This window comes from Dendrobates tinctorius, unplaced genomic scaffold, assembly GCF_039654945.1.
Source record: "Dendrobates tinctorius isolate UK_male_01 unplaced genomic scaffold, ASM3965494v1 ptg000170l, whole genome shotgun sequence".
Taxonomy (NCBI): Eukaryota; Metazoa; Chordata; class Amphibia; order Anura; family Dendrobatidae; genus Dendrobates; species Dendrobates tinctorius.
In genome coordinates, this window is record NW_027361837.1 from 2641628 (window position 1) to 2659276 (window position 17649).

Consider the following 17649-nt stretch of genomic DNA (forward strand, 5'->3'; position numbering starts at 1 on the left):
AACTGGTGTTGGACTCTGCTCCAAGGTTGCACTAAGGTGAAGGATCCTGTTATGGTGATGGATCCGGGTGGAGGAGAAGATGCACTCAGGTGGAGGGCTCTGTTGCTAGGAGCGCACGCAACAGAGCAAAGCTAAGTGGTGTTTCCCCTGTATTGTCTCTTTCCTCATGTGTGTTATTAGTGCAGTGGTGGGATTAGTCTCCGCACCGATCCATTCCCTAGTGAGGGTTTAGGGTCAGGGTGAGCAAGGGCGTTAAGGTACACGTGCGGCGACAGGTGCGGAGCCTGTTTAGGGAATGTAAGGAGTGCAGGGACACTGGCTCAGGGGAGCTTAGGAGGTCTCCATGTCCCCATTCCCTATCGCAGGGCCCACCATTGTTAAAGTTTCCCAGGTTCCCCCTTTATCATTTGATTTATTGTATAACGTGTAATACCTAAATTCGCCAGGTGGAGGCGGCGTATCCACCTGCACGTTTTATTATTTAAGTGCGCCCCACTGGAGGCGGTGTATCCAGGGTCACGTGTGTTATGGGTCCGCCTTGCGGTATCATCTGCGTCCTGACACACGTGAACATGACATTATCACAGGCCCTACAGTTTTTTTTTTCTGGTGAGCTTTGGCCATGTGGAGACCGCTGAGTAATTGCTGCCGGGCCTCACTGACGTGAGTGGGGAGCGGCAAGGTGTTTAGAGCCGCTGCAGCAGCAGTTATCACGGTCTGGGGCCTCTGCTCAGATAACCAGAGAAAAAAAAAATGGCGGCTGCGGTCTGGCAAAAGCCCCTAGAGTCGCTGCTGGGGAGCGGGACTTGCTCTCGCACGGGGAGGTACCCAGGCAGGTGGGAGGAATGGTGCCCCACGGAGCTGCCTGGTATTCCCCGAGGTGAAGGGGTACATCCCTGTGGTGAGCAGACTAGGTGTGTAGTCGCTGCTGGGGAGCGGGACTTGCTCTTACAGGGGACGCTCCCAGGCAGGTGGGAGGAATGGTGCCCCACGGAGCTGCCTGGTATTCCCCGAGGTGAAGGGGTACGTCCCTGTAGTGAGCAGATTGGTGAATAGTCCGCGGGGCTCATGCCAAATCTTCGATGCCGCCCCTCCTGGTCGTGTGGAGGCGACCAGCGAGTATATATATATTTTCCTCCATATTCCTGCGGCTATAGTACTTAAACCCCCTAGAGTCGCTGCTGGGGAGCGGGACTGGTTCATGCATGCGGGCGCACCCAGGCAGGTGGGAGGAATGGTGCCCCACGGAGCTGCCTGGTATTCTCCGAGGTGAAGGGGTACGCCCCTGTGGTGAGCTGACTGGTGTGATAGTCCGCGGGGTTTACACCATATCTTCTATGCCATCGAAGAAGCCTCCCTCCTGGTTGTGTGGAGGCGACCAGCGAGAGTTTATTTCCTCCATTTCCCGGTCCCCTTCTCCTCCTGGTGTGTGCAGCAGGTGTGCTGCGAGGGAGTAGGGACAAATCTCTACCCTCGCCATTAACCAACCCTAGGAGGCGCAGTCCTCATGGTGAAAGGGTTGGAGGGTGGTGTCCCTTGGTGAATAGTGGGGGTGTGAGTGTGGTGACACAGGGGGACGCCTCTGTTGAGTCCAGAGTGAGTTCACCAAGTTATGACATATGTATGTGTGCAATAAACGTTCAGGTCCGGACCTGTGTGTGAACGAGCATGTATGGGTGCCACCAAAAAACATCTGGAAATGTGTTGTGGAGTCTGATCAGCTCTTAGCATACATACACATACATAATCTCGTTCCCCAGGTCGGCGCTGTGGAGATGAGTGGTGCCTCCAAAATGAACATGTATTGCCAATACCAGCGGTGTTTGTCATGAACCTGAAGTGTTAGGTAATGGTGGGGTGAACTCAGGATCTGGGCTTCCCCGCTGTAGGTGTTTCCCTAATGAGGGGTGGTCTTGAGGGTCCAGAGGCCCCTCATTAAGGAGGGGGTACTGTCATGATCCAGTGTTGGATCTGGCGGTATTAAAAGCACAAAGTGAACTTTTTTTACTTTGGTTAAGTTCAAAGGTGTTTTGACTGTCCCCGGTGGTGGTTGTGGTATTGCACTTTGGGTTTTTGTGCACTTAATTAGGTATCAGGTGTGACACCCTATAAAGGTGTGCTAGAGGTGTGCAATCACTGCCTGTGATATTGTGAGTTTGTGTTCACTCTGTTTTTGGAGAGCCTGGATGAAGGATGGAGCTGGTGAGGAGTCCTGCGCAGCTTAGCCAGGGGGGATGTGTTTCAGCTATGGTGTCTGGACGAAGGGCTGGCATGGCGTGGTGGAGTCGCAGTGATGGTGTCAGCGGGAAGTGTCTGCATGGGCTGGTGGAGTGGCGACTATGGAGAGTGGCACTCACCATGTGGGACTTGGCCACTGAGCTGGACTCAAGCATGCTTGACTTCGTGGCAGAAGCTGAACACTTCCTTGGGACTCTGGTACTAAGCAGCTGCAACTGGTGTTGGACTCTGCTCCAAGGTTGCACTAAGGTGAAGGATCCTGTTATGGTGATGGATCCGGGTGGAGGAGAAGATGCACTCAGGTGGAGGGCTCTGTTGCTAGGAGCGCACGCAACAGAGCAAAGCTAAGTGGTGTTTCCCCTGTATTGTCTCTTTACTCATGTGTGTTATTAGTGCAGTGGTGGGATTAGTCTCCGCACCAACCCATTCCCTAGTGAGGGTTTAGGGTCAGGGTGAGCAAGGGCGTTAAGGTACGCGTGCGGCGACAGGTGCGGAGCCTGTTCAGGGAATGTAAGGAGTGCAGGGACACTGGCTCAGGGGAGCTTAGGAGGTCTCCATGTCCCCATTCCCTATCGCAGGGCCCACCATTGTTAAAGTTTCCCAGGTTCCCCCTTTATCATTTGATTTATAGTATAACGTGTAATACCTAAATTCGCCAGGTGGAGGCGGCGTATCCACCTGCACGTTTTATTATTTAAATGCGCCCCACTGGAGGCGGTGTATCCAGGGTCACGTGTGTTATGGGTCCTCCTTGCGGTATCATCTGCGTCCTGACACACGTGACCATGACACTTCCTATGTGGGCTGCAGGTTCTGGTAATAAAGGGTGGTTCTGTAGTGCCAATAAGACAAGCACCCCCTGTACTGTGGGTTTCGGTAACTGCGGCCTGCTTGCGGCCTTGCAACTTTGTCTTTTTCATGGGTACCTTCTGCTAGCCATAAGGGTTCCAGTACCGTCAGCTGGTTCTCGTCAGTGCCTTTGGCCGAGGTGCCTCCTTCTCGGTATCCGAGTTCCAGCAATGTCTGTTGGTCCTTGGTAGTGCTTTGTAGCACAGGTACCTCCTGCTTACAAACCGTGCTCCAGCACCGTCAGCTGGTCCACGGTTGTGCCATTGGCTCTTGTTCCTTCTGCTGCCACTCTGGGTTCCAGCACCGTCAGCTGGTTCTCGGTAGTTCCATTGACTCTTGTAGCTTCTGCTACCCATCCGGGTTCCAGCACCGTCAGCTGGTTCTCGGCAGTGTCTTTGGCACGGTTACTCCCACCTGCCCTTCCTGGTTCCAGCATGCCTGCTGTTTCCGGGTAGTGTTAACGTCACTTTGCCACCGACTCATCCGGTCGTGCTGCGGTCGGGTTAGCTGAGTCTACGGTGCCTGCAGTTTAGGTGCTTCCTATGTGGGCTGCGGGTTCTGGTAATAAAGGCTGGTTCCGTAGTGCCAATAGGACAAGCACCCCATGTAGGACTGTGGGTTTCGGTTACTGCGGCCTGCTCGCGGCCTTGCAACTTTGTCTTTTTCATGGGTACCTTCTGCTACCCATACGGGTTCCAGTACCGTCAGATGGTTCTCGTCAGTGCCTTTGGCCGAGGTGCCTCCTTCTCGGTATCCGAGTTCCAGCAACGTCTGCTGGTCCTTGCTAGTGCTTTGTAGCACAGGTACCTCCTGCTTAGAAACTGTGTTCCAGCACCATCATCTGGTCCACGGTTGTGCCATTGGCTCTTGTTCCTTCTGCTGCCACTCTGGGTTCCAGCACCGTCAGCTGGTTCTCGGTAGTTCCATTGACTCTTGTAGCTTCTGCTACCCATCCGGGTTCCAGCACCGTCAGCTGGTTCTCGGCAGTGTCTTTGGCACGGGTACTCCCTCCTGCCCATCCTGGTTCAAACACGCCTGCTGTTTCCGGGTAGTGTCAACGTCACTTTGCCACCGACTCGTTGTCCGGTCGTGCTGCGGTCAGGTTAGCCGAGTCTACGATGCCTGCAGTTTAGGTGCTTCCTATGTGGGCTGCGGGTTCTGGTAATAAAGGCTGGTTCCGTAGTGCCAATAGGACAAGCACCCCCTGTAGGACTGTGGGTTTCGGAAACTGCGGCCTGCTCGCAGCCTTGCAACTTTGTCTTTATCATGGGTACCTTCTGCTACCCATCCGTGTTCCAGCATGTCAGCTGATCCTCGCTAGTTCCATTGGCTCTTGCAGCTTCTGCTACCCATCCGGGATCCAGCACCGTCAGCTGGTTCTCGGCAGTGCCTTTGGCCTAGGTGCCTCCTTCTCGGTATCCGAGTTCCAGCAACGTCTGCTGGTCCTTGGTAGTGCTTTGTAGCACAGGTACCTCCTGCTTAGTAACCATGTTCCAGCACCGTCAGCTGGTCCTCGCTAGTTCCATTTGCTCTTGATCCTTCTGCTAACCATCCGGGTTCCAGTACCGTCAGCTGGTTCTCAGCAGTTCCTCAGCCTTCTTGTATCTTCTGCTACTTTTCCAAGTTCGAGCTTGTGGAAATGGTTTTTGGTTCTCACTCTGGATCTCCCTGACGACAACCCTGAAGACGACGACCCTGAAGACCACACCGAAGAAGACCAAAAAGATGACCCTGAAGAAGATGACCAAGAGGACAAAGAACATGAAGACAACCACCAAGATGCAGGACAACAAGAGACAGAAGACCAAGAAGCAGAAAAACCAAAAGCAGAAGAACATGAAGCATAAGACTAAAAATCAGAGCAAATGATTTTATTTAAATTATAAGCAGAAGAAGACTAAGCAGTGTATGGGAGTGAGTCCGTTCCTCCTCATGGTGCCCCTGGAAAATGCCTGCTGCTGCAGGCCAAACTGAACGCAGACAAATCCTGTTGTAAATCTTTTGTGACAGGCAGAACGGAAGGTGTAATCTTCAAACTTTTATAGATAACAACTACAGGAATGCCTGTCACAAATAAGAATATGATGAAGAATAGGAAGAAGATAAAGAAGTAGAATATGAAGAAGAATAATAGTTGAATAAGAAGAATATGAAGAATGTAAAAAAAAAGAATAATAGAAAGAAGTTGAAGAAGAAGAAGATGAATAAGGTGAAGAAGAAGTTGATGAAAAAGATGCTGCTGCTGAGGATCATGAAGGGGAAAGTGTGGGAGAAGTAAAAAAGAAGGTGAAGAGCATGGAAGTAGTGAAACATACATATCTGACAAAATATAAAGAGGTTAACATAGTCAATATCTTTGTAACTCCGAACATCTTTAAAAAAAAAAAATTAATTCCTGCTATTCCATTTGATTGGGCTAAACCTCTATGACTTTAATGTCTCCTACACCTCCCACAATACATTCTACATTATTATTAGTTGTTTTTCTTCATGTAGAATTAACCTACAAGGAAAGAAAGGGTTTTTTTTTAATTCTGATATTTCTGTCCCATTGACTTGAATGGGACTTCCAGGATTGGAAACGGCGATACCCCATACTTTTTGGATATCGGCCGATCCAATCCGAACCGATATTTTTCAATATCGGGTGGTATCGCTCAACACTAATCATGACACAATCACAAAACAATATTTAGGAATAGAGAGGAGCAGATCAGGTAAAACCTAATTCGATTTGCAGAGAAGTTTTTCTTCCTGAATTTAATGTCCCTTATTATAATTACCTATATTATGCTCTGGAGTCTCTAAAGAGACCCCAGAGCATGATAAACGTAAGATGTAGAAAATAAAAAATTAACATTACTCACCTTACCGCTCACCTCTCCAGCCCCTCTGCTCCTCACTATCAACTGTCCAGCTCTTGTTGCATCTTCTGATTACTTTCATGAATCCCTGAGCATCTTCTCACTATGCTGAAACGTTCAACTCTGGTGGTGAGCAGGACTGTGTGTGTGTATTGTCCTTACATGCACAGAACCATCCCAGGTTTCATCAGACCTGTTGGGAATCTGGGTTCTATGCTGCCTATGCGGGAATCTAGGTTCTCACATTTGTCTCCAGATGCTAAGTCCTTTTTTCCAACTTCTGAGAATGCCCACGGGACGAGCTCCCATTGGAGTTCAGGAGTCAGGTGCTCAGGTCCTGCTCCTGATTCCATTAGCTTAGCACAGGGCTCTGGAGATTTCTGGCAGGTTCCGTACGCTATAAAAAGTGCGCATGGCCGCTATGCCATGCGCTAGTATTTTCATACTTGCTGCTGTATGTATGGTGACGGATGCTTGGACTGGTGACTGACTTATTAAGAAACCCCTTCCCTCTGATAATACCATTGTGTGAGTGATTGGGCAGCCGCCAGTAGCAGTGCCAGCGCGCTCCAGCTATTCCTGTCTCAGCAGCTAGCATCCTGCATCGCGCCAGCGATATCGCGGTGTCTCCGCTGAGGCTCCATTCACACCGCGCTGCGATTGCAGTTCCTCGAGCATTCGCAGTTGCGACGTCTCGCACCTCTTTTCACGATAGGTCTTGTCGGAGTAGTTCTGACATTTAAGGCTGCTCCAGTGACCCTTTATCACCGTGTCGCTGTTGTTCTGTGGCTTAAACAGACACAGCGTTTTTGTGTACTTTAAGGTTGCGACTTTTTGTCCTTAACAGAGCTCGCTTCAATGCACTCTGGGTGCAGTTAACCCGGTGCACTTTAATGCCGCAGTTATCTGGCTCTCTAGCAGCGGTCATATCACCTGCCGCATGGTGGACCCCGAGTGGCGAAGGCACTTTAATTATTTATTTTTTTTAGGGCCTTCCGCCACTCCTAACATAATACTAGCGCCAGGGTCTGGCTGGAGATGGCAGATCAGCATCAACTGTTGCAGTGCGTGCGACAGCTCGAGACTCGCTTGGCTACCCTTGAGCGATCTCTCGCAGCTTCACAGGCCACAGATGCTGCTGTCCAAGCACTCACGGACGCGGTAGGGCGTATGTCCATGTCCGCCTTTACGCAGACAGTTACCCACCTCCCATTACCCAAAAAATATTCTGGGGATGGCGCCTCCTGTAGAGGTTTTATCAGCCTGTGCTCGATCCACCTGGAGCTGCTGGCTGCGCAATTCCCTACAGAGCGGGCCAAGGTGGCCTTTATTATATCCCTACTGTTGGGTAAGGCACTGGAATGGGCTACGCCACTATGGGAGCGTGGTTACATGGATATCCGGACCGCAGCTAATCTGCTAACTGCTATCAAGCAGGTGTTTCTTGGTCCACGGGTTACACATGATACCTCTCTCCAACTGCTCTCCTTATCTCAAGGATCGCTCTCGGTCAGTCAATACGCCGTCCGTTTTCGGACACTGGCATCCGAGTTGGAGTGGTCTGACAAGGCTCTGAATCCTGTCTTCTGGAAGGGATTAGCGGAGCATGTAAAGGATGCTCTCTCCATGAGAGAAATTCCTACCAGTCTCGGGGAGTTAATATCAATCTCCTCTCGGATTGACCTCCGATTTTCGGAGCGTGGTTTGGAGCGAGTTCACTCCAAACGGAGAGGTACCACAGCTCCCAAATTTTTTGAATCTCTGGATCCGCCCGAGCCAGAGGTTCCACCACTCGAGCCCATGGAAGTGTCTTGCGCCATTTCTGAGACATGTCCGGCTCAAGAGTCCATATGCGGTTGTTTTCATCCACCTGCTGCTTCTCCGGAAGACAGCGCCCCACAGTGGTCTGACCATGAGTTGGTAGGCGAGGCTTTTGTCCCTCCTTGCCAGCGGACTAAAGTCCTCGCGTGGGCACACGTGCCCAATGCGGACGGCTATCGTGGCTATATGCAGACCACGAAGTCTCTGGCCGGTTCGTATTGGTGGCCGCACAGGGCTCAGGACGTAAAAAAGTTTATTCGGGCATGCACCCTGTGTGCTCGGGATAGCCTTCCCGAACAGTGTTTGGCTACGCCCGCCGTTACACGGCGGCCTCCTCCTAAAACTCCCACTCCAATTGTCTCCCGGGTGTCCCTCCTGAGACCTTTCGATCTCGTCTCCCCTGATCGGAAGGTTCAGGGAGGAGGGGGCCCTGGGAGGGGGGTAATGTTAGGAATCTGGGTTCTATGCTGTCTATGCGGGAATCCAGGTTCTCACATTTGTCTCCAGAGGCTAAGTCCTTTTTTCCAACTTCTGAGCATGCCCACGGGACGAGCTCCCATTGGAGTTCAGGAGTCAGGTGCTCAGATCTTGCTCCTGATTCCATTAGCTTAGCTCAGGGCTCTGGAGATTTCTGGCAGGTCCCGTATGCTATAAAAAGTGCGCATGGCCGCTATGCCATGTGCTAGTATTTTCATACTTGCTGCTGTATGTATGGTGACGGATGCTTGGACTGGTGACTGACTTATTAAGAAACCCCTTCCCTCTGATAATACGATTGTGTGAGTGATTGGGCAGCCACCAGTAGCAGCGCCAGCGCGCTCCAGCTATTCCTGTCTCAGCAGCTAGCGTCCTGCATCGCGCCAGCGATATCGCGGTGTCTCCGCTGAGGCTCCGTTCACACCGCGCTGCGATTGCAGTTCCTCGAGCATTCGCAATTGCGATGTCTCGCACCTCTTTTCACGGTAGGTCTTGTCGGAGTAGTTCTGACATTTAAGGCTGCTCCAGTGACCCTTTATTACCGTGTCGCTGTTGTTCTGTGGCTTAAACAGACACAGCGTTTTTGTGTACTTTAAGGTTGCGGCTCTGTGTCCTTAACAGAGCTTGCTTCAGTGCACTCTGGGTGCAGTTAACCCCGTGCACTTTAATACCATAGTGCTCTGCCTCTCTAGCAGCGGTCATATCACCTGCAGCACGATCGACCCCGAGTGGCGAAGGCACTTTATTTATTTTTTTAGTGCCTTCCGCCACTCCTAACAAGACCTGAAAGTTCTGGCCTAGCATTAGGAGGAATTTAGCCTTAATGGTGGCGATCAAACAATGCAGCGAGGCTAGGATTCAGATGCATATCTAGGGTGGGCAGCCTGGGCATTTGCCCCGGACGTTGCTGGCAGGAGTGTGCAGTCGGGCTGCCTAATGCGGCGGTCCGCAGTGTCTCCCCCAGCGGCAGCATTCTGCTGCCCCCCCGGACTGGGAGTCGGCCGTACTCTGTGTCGGTTGTCAAGCTGACAGCCGGCACAGAGAAGCTGCACAGTGCCAGCTCCCAGGGATCAATTGTACTGGTGTGTCAGAGCAACACCAGCAGCATGATCAGTTCATGTAATCACGCTGCTGACATCATTCGCTGGCGCTCAGAAGTGCAAAGAGAATCGTGGTAAGTGCTCCACTCTGGAGCTGAAGAAACCACCAAAGATTAAGGAGGGGGGATACATAATGTGTGGGGAGATTTGGAGTAGGGATGAGGAGGAATAAATGTGTGGGGGATTTGGAGTGGGGATTGGGTATTTAATGTGTGGGGGGATTTGGAGTGGGGATGGGGGGATTTAATGTGTGTAGGGAGATTTGGAATGGGGATGGGGGATTTAATGTGTAGGGGGATTTGGAGTGGGGATGGGGGATTAAGTGTGTGGGGAGATTTGGAGTGGGGATGAGGAGATTTAATGTGTGGGAGAATTTGGAGTGGAGATGGGGTAATTAATGTGTGGGATTTGGAGTGGGGATGGGGGATTTAATGTGCGTGGAGGGATTTGGAGTGGGGATGGGGGATTTAATGTGTAGGGGGATTTGGAGTGAGGATGGGGAGATTTAATGTGTGTGGGGGGATTTGGAGTGGGGATGGGGCTACTTAATGTGTGTGGGGATTTGAAGTTGGGATGGGGTACTTAATGTGTGGGGGGATTTGGAGTGGTGATGGGGGGATTTAATGTGTGTTGGGGGATTTGGAGTGGGGATGGGGGATTTAATGTGCATGGAGGGATTTGAAGTGGGTATGGGGGATTTAATGTGTGGGGGGATGTGTGTGGGGATTTGGAGTTGGGATGGGGTAATGTGTGGGGGGATTTGGAGTGGGGATGGGGGATTTAATGTGTGTTGGAGGATTTGGAGTGGGGATGGGGGATTTAATGGACGTATGTGTGGGGATTTGGAGTTGGGATGGGGTACTTAATGTGTGGGGGATTTGGAGTGGGGATGGGAAGATTTAATGTGTGTGGAGGGATTTGGAGTGGGGATGGTGGATTTAATGTGTGGGGAATTTGGTATGGGCATCGCAGATTTAATGTGTGTGGGGAGATTTGGAGTGGGGATGGGGGATTTAATGTGTGGGAGGATTTGGTATGGGCATCGGGGATTTAATGTGTGTGGGAGATTTCGAGTGGGGATGGGAAGAATTAATGTGTGTGGAGGGATTTGGAGTGGGGATGGGGTGATTTAATGTGTGTGGGGATTTGGAGTGGGGATGAAGAGATTTACTGTGTGGGGGAATTTGGAGTGGAGATGGGGGTAATTAATGTGTGGGGGTATTTAGAGTGGGGATGGGGGATTTAATGTGCATGGAGGTATTTGGCATGGGGATGGGGGATTTAATGTGTGGGAGGATTTGGAGTGGGGATGGGGAGATTTAATGTGTGTGGGGGGATTTGGAGTGGGGATGGGGTACTTAATGTGTGTGGGATTTGGAGTGGGGATAGGAGGATTTAATGTGTGGAGTGATTTGGGGTGGGGATTTAATGTGTGTGTGGGGATTTGGAGTGGGGATGAGGAGATTTAATGTGTGGGTGGATTTGGAGTGGGGATGGGGGGTAATTAATGTGTGGGGGATTTGGAGTGGGGATGGGGGTACATAATGTGTGGGGGATTTGAAGTGGGGATGGGGGGATTTAATGTGTGTGTGGGGATTTGGAATGGGGATGGGAGATTTAATGTGTGTGGGGGATTTGAAGTGGGGATGGTGGGATTTAATCTGTGTTGGGGGATTTGGAGTGGGGATGGGGGGATTTAATGTGTGTCGGGGGATTTGGAGTGGGGATGGGGAGATTTAATGTGTGTCGGGGGATTTGGAGTGAGGATGGGGAGATTTAATGTGTGTAGGGAGATTTGGAGTGGAGATGGAGGTATTTAATTTGTTGGGGGATTTGGAGTGGGAATGGGGTACTTAATGTGTGGGGGATTTGGAGTGGGGATGGGAGGATTTAATGTGAGGGGATTTTGAGTGGGGATGAGGAGATTTAATGTGAGGGGATTTGGAGTGGGAATGGGGGATTTAATGTGCGGGGAGAGATTTGGAGTGGGGATGGGTAATTTAATGTGTGTTTGGGGGATTTGGAGTGGGGATGGGGAGATTTAATGTGTGAGGGGATTTGGAGTGGGGATGAGGGGTACTTAATGTGTGGGGGATTTGGAGTGGGGATGGGGTATTTAATGTGTGTGTGGGGGATTTGGAGTGGAGATGGAAGGATTTAATGTGAGGGGATTTGAAGTGGGGATGAGGAGATTTAATGTGAGGGGATTTGGAGTGTGAATGGGGGATTTAATGTGTGGGGAGGGATTTGGAGTGGGGATGGGTAATTTAATGTGTGTGGGGGGATTTGGAGTGGGGATGGGGAGATTAAATGTGTAAGGGGATTTGGAGTGGGGATGAGGGGTACTTAATGTGTGGGGGATTTGGAGTGGGGATGGGGAATTTAATGTGTGTGGGGAGATTTGGAGTGGGGATGGGGGAGTTAATGTGTGGGGAATTTTGAGGACACAAAATGAGGAGCAAGTATGTATGAGGGCATGTATTCGGAAACAGCATGGGGGATGTGTGTAGACACAGTATGGTGAGTGGGGGGAAGGGTGCAGACAGTATGGGGAGTGAACACATGAATGTATGTGGACACAGTATGAGTAGCGATGGGAAAAATGTATGTGGACATAGTATGGGGAGTGAGTGTGATGGGATGTGTGCAGACACAGTATGGGGAGTCAGGGGTATGTGTGAGCAGACAGTATAGAGAATGAGGGGGTAAATATATGAGGAGTGTGGTGAACAGGGGTGATGTGAGAGGAGACAGTATGAGGAGGGAAAGGGAGTAGTGTGAGGAGCCAGTATGGGGGGAGTAAAGTGAGTGGGCACCGAATATAGACTGAATAGTGGGGGCGTAGCATGGGGGGGACAGTGTAAGGGTACAGCCAGGAGGGGATAGTATACCAAGGAGGGGGAGTGTGTTGAAAAGGTACAGAATAGAGAAAGAGCCCTATAGAGAGGTCACAGTGTGAGAGGACAGCGTGAAAATGTATCCCAGTCTGGAATGGAGAGTTCAATGTAAATAGCATGTACCAAAAGAGGGACAGTGTGGGGTCATATTTTTGTGCAGACAATATACTGAGGTGCAATTATTTATTTAGAGGCTTAGTGTACTGCAGATATTTTTATTAAGGAGCATTATAATGACACTTCTACCTTTAAGGGGATCGTGTGAAGATTTGCTGCAGAAGACCGGAGAAGATGGAAGTCTGCAGAGACAGCTGTGGATGAGAAAACTCATCATCGGATCTTGACAAGATGAAGAAAAGAAGGAGAATGACTCCAGAGATGATGTCATCTATATGGTACCTGGATGTAAATATTATTTGTGATATTGACTAATTCTCATGTTTTTATTTGTTGGGAACATTAAAGGGATTGTCCAGGTTTTTGCTGAGTCTGCAGTGATTCTATGTGACTGCAGACTTCTGAATTCTCACAGTGCTTACTGAATGCTGTTAGGGTTCTCTCGTGCTGGTAATTTGCATACATGCGGTCACATGCTGACTAGACATGTGTGGCCTCATTCAATGAAAATGAACTGAGCAAGGCCGTCTAGTCGGAATGTGGCCAGAAGTATATAAATCATGTGCTTGTGCTGACATGTCCGTGTACTCTTTCCACCGGTAAGGGAGAATCCTAAAAATGTGCAGTGCATTAGTTTTGAGAATTCAGAAGCCTGCAGTGTCAGGATTTAGCGCTGCAGGTTCCAGTAGTCATCACGTGGACACTTCACTCTTATGCAATTTTAATACTTATGGTCCTGTGACATCGAACTTCTCTTCCTGTTTCTCTCACTTTTTCACTGAACATTGAGAGCATTAGGGCGAGTAGCTCGTTGGTACATAACTAAGTGTGCAAATCGCATGTGTGCTTGGGGGGAGGGGCGCTGAACCAAATTCTTGCCAAAAAGCCTAGATACACCTCTGCTGGGATAGCTAACAATGTGGAAAGGAGGGGCCCAAGCGATGTATTTTTTAACCCTTTGATGGCTTTTTATGGTTCAGAAAAATGGTGGCCAGAGGCTGCAATCTACACGGAAGCTATTTACAATCAAATCTGTATTTTAACAAAATCCATTTTTTGTCATATTCATGTAGAATTGAATTTCACCCAAATATATTCGCTCATCTCTACTTACAAATGGCTTGATAATCATGAAAAAAGGTTATAGGTATTGACTTGACCTTCAATCACCAATCAATATGAGCATCTGTGGAATTTGCTAATTTTTCAAGTTCATGACAGCACCACCTCACAAGGTGCATAGGGCCCTGCATAGGGCACATATATATTTCTTGCACTGGGGCCCTAGTCTGTCTGTGTTTGCTCCTCAATAGATACTATTTCTGTAATATGTCTTTTTTACTATTAAAATGTTGAAATATTACAAAAGTTACTGTACTTGATAAATCCAAATTCATTTGATAAAAAATTATTGAACCATAAACTAAAAAATATTTGTGAATCCAATGCTTGTAAACTTTTTTTTTCTTTAGACCATTTTGACTACATTAAAAATTTAACAGGACCAGAATCGATTGGAATTGGTGGAGATTACGATGGAGCAAATGGGTAAATCATTCTTTTTAGGATTGCTTATGGAAAATTTGATTATCTTTCTAGTGTTCATGTTTAAAGGGAAGCTATCATCAGAAAATTTAGTAATATTTAAATCAGATTTGTGTGTTACATGTATTTTTCACACATTTTTTGTATTTTTTCGTAATTTAATATTTATTAACCCCTTCAGCCTCCAAGCTTGTTTTCACCTTCATGACCAGGCCAAATTTTACAATTCTGACCAGTGTCATTTTATGGGGCAATAACTAGGGACCACTTCAATGGATCCCACTCATTCTGAGATTGTTTTCTAGAAACATATTGTACTTCATAATGTAAAATTTCTTCGATATGACTTGCTTTTATTTTGAAAAAAAAAATCATTGGAGATCTCTGTGTGATGAATGTATGCAACAGAGCAGGAAGAAACACCAGACCAATAAACAATCCAAGGAGACTTATTACAACAGGGAACTGGGACAACACAAATGAGGGTAATGCTACATCGTCCGTCATGAGCAGGGGTGGGATTCAAATTTTTAACAACAGGATCTGTGTTTGTGTGTAGGAAAACCACACCCATTTTAAACCACACCCATTATTGAACCACACCCATTTACACGCACCTTTTCCTCAAACATATACAAGTAGGGGCGCAGTGAAACAGTTGAAAAAAAATAAATTGGAATGAGATCAGAACAGGTCCCCAATAGGCAGGCACAGGTCCCCCAATAGGCAGCATTGTTTCCTATAGGCAGGCACAGGTCCCCCAATAGGCAGCATTGTTCCCTATAGGCAGCATTGTTCCCTATAGGCAGCACAGGTCCCCAATAGGCAGGCACAGGTCTCCAATAGGCAGCATTGTTCCCTATAGGCAGCATTGTTCTATATAGGTAGCACAGGTCCCCAATAGGCAGCATTGGTCCCCAATAGGCAGCACAGGTCCCCAATAGGCAGGCACAGGTCCCCAATAGGCAGCATTGGTCCCCAATAGGCAGCATTGTTCTATATAGGTAGCACAGGTCCCCAATAGACAGCATTGGTCCCCAAAAGGAAGCACAGGTCCCCAATAGGCAGCATTAGCCCCCAATAGGCAGCACAGGTACCCAAAAAGCAGGAACAGGTCCCCAATAGGCAGCACAGGTCCCCAATAGGCAGCACAGGTCCCCAATAGGCATCACAGGTCACCAATAGGCAGGCACAGGTCCCCAATAGACAGCACAGGTCCCCAATAGGCAGCACAGGTCCCCAATAGGGAGCATAGGTCCCCAATAGGCAGCATAGGTCCCCAATAGGCAGGCACAGGTCCCCAATAGGCAGCACAGGTCCCCAATAGGCAGGCACAGCTCTCCAATAGGCAGCATTGTTCCCCATAGGCAGCACAGGTACCTAATAGGCAGCATAGGTCCCCAATAGGCAGGCACAGGTCCCCAATAGGCAGCACAGGTCCCCAATAGGCAGGCACAGCTCTCCAATAGGCAGCATTGTTCCCCATAGGCAGCACAGGTACCCAATAGGCAGCATAGGTTCCCAATAGGCAGCACAGGTCCCCAACAGGCAGGCACAGGTCCCCAATAGGCAGCACTGGTCCCCAATAGGCAGCACAGGTCCCCAATAGGTGGCACAGGTCCCCAATAGGTGGCACAGGTCCCCAATAGGCAGCACTGGTCCCCAATAGGCAGCATAGGTCCCCAATAGGCAGGCACAGGTCCCCAATAGGCAGCATTGGTCCCCAACAGGCAGCATTGGTCCCCAATAGGCAGCACAGGTCCCCAATAGGCAGCACAGGTCCCCAATAGGCAGCATAGGTCCCCAATAGGCGGCACAGGTCCCCAATAGGTGGCACAGGTCCCCAATAGGCGGCACTGGTCCCCAATAGGCAGCACTGGTCCACAATAGGCAGCACAGGTCCCCAATAGGCAGCACAGGTCCCCAATAGGCAACATTGGTCCCCAATAGGCAGCACAGGTCCCCAATAGGCAGTACAGGTCCCCAATAGGCAGTACAGGTCCCCAATCGGCAGCACAGACATACTGACCTGGCGTTAGAGTACAGTACATAGTGACAGGCTGCAACGCTTCTTCAGTAAGTGAGTCCTGCGGTTGACCAGGCCTCCTGGATGGCCCCCAGGCCCCGTACCGCCTGTCCTGCTCCACCGTGCTGCTGCACACACACTGGCAGCACACCACCACAGCACCGGTGACCGGGATGATGAGGATGATGGAGGCACGCAGGCCGCACAGCACAGCTCACACTGGGTAGGTAGCTGTGCGTGGTGACTCCTCCAGATACCCAATAGTGGCACAGCTCTGCCGCTGGTATCAGTGCGCGGGGGCTGCTGGGGTCCGGCAGGGTGTGCTCAGTCAGAGTGCACGGACGTATCAGTGCGCCACGCGTGGTATCCGGCGGGCAGGGCTAGCATCTAGGAAGCCGAAGCAGAGAGTCCTCCTCATTCTCCTCTCCCCTTGCGTGCCAGTGCCACTGCACAAAGTACCGGATCGCTGCTCTGGATCTCCTCGGTTCGGAGAACCGGCTGCTTTTTTAACAACCGATTCCAGCGAACAGGGGAGAACCGGCTGAATACCACCCCTGGTCATGAGTCCACAATGAGTCCACACAAAGAGAGCCGATCCGGGGGACGCCACACGGTAATTCGATACCAGGAAAATATAGAAAAAGTCCTTGGATGAGTTCAATGGATACAGCAGATGAGGGATACAACATAGTCCCAAGTGGCAGCTTCTAACAAACCGCACAGTCACCGGGATCTCGTCTCAGCATAAGATCCCAGCCCTTCGCAAGTCACCACCAACAGTCTTTAGATTCAGTCCTGAAATCCAGCAGGGTGGTGAGACATCACAATTCCATGTGACAAAATGATCTCCAATCTCCATGCATGATACCAGGATCCAGCTGCAGCTGCAGATCCTTGTCCTTCAAATCACTCAGCATCAACTAACTGAACATGTGGCTAATTGCCCTACCACTCTTGGGATCAGCCCCCTTGGATATAGCTCCAAGAACTAAGAATGTTCCAGAAATCCCGTGTGCAGTCTGTCTACAAGTTTGTGCAAACCTATAAAATTGTCCACATGGCCAAATGAGACATCCCCTTAGGCCTCTTTCACACATCAGTCTTTTGGAATCAGTCGCAATCTGTCAGTGTGCAAAAAATGGATCCAGCGCAGATTGTCAAAAACTGATGCACCGAATCCGTTTTTTTGATGGATACATCGCAGCAGCTGTATGGATGAAATAGAATTCTGGAGAGAGAGAGAATGGAAAATGCAGCTGTAGGGGTTAAATTAAAGGAAGAAATATTATTCTGGGCATGCTCAGTTTTAAAAAAACAGAATCCATCGCCGGATTCCATCTTTTGACGGACAGCGACGGATCCTGAGCCTATAGGCTTCCATTATAACCTACGATGGAAGGTGCTGGATCCGTCGCTGTCTGACTTTTCAACGTAGACAAGAAACGTTACTTTGTTCGTCGTCTCTGCCCGACGGACAAAGAATTTCCAATGGCTCCGTCGAACGACAGATGAAACTTGCAGCCATCAGTCGCTAATACAAGTCTATGAGAAAAAAATGGATCCAGCTACATCAGTCTCTGGATCTGTTTTTTTCCAAAAACGACGGATTGTGACGGATGGCAAAAAACTGATGTGTGAAAGAGGCCTTAAGGGGAATGTTCCCCAATAGTTCATCATTAATATATTTCATCCTTGCTGATTTTCCAAGTTGTTTG

The 17649-nt window shown here is 49.5% G+C and overlaps 1 protein-coding gene across 2 annotated transcripts in view; it reads left to right on the forward strand.

Annotated features, from left to right (window-relative positions):
* LOC141053741 (dipeptidase 2-like) overlaps positions 1–17649 on the forward strand; it is a 682167-nt gene that overhangs the window by 598814 nt on the left and 65704 nt on the right. For both annotated transcript variants that reach the window (XM_073550795.1, XM_073550796.1), the window contains one exon: positions 13836–13911. In XM_073550795.1, coding sequence (XP_073406896.1) covers positions 13836–13911 — 76 coding nt within the window. The remainder of the gene's footprint in view (positions 1–13835; positions 13912–17649) is intronic.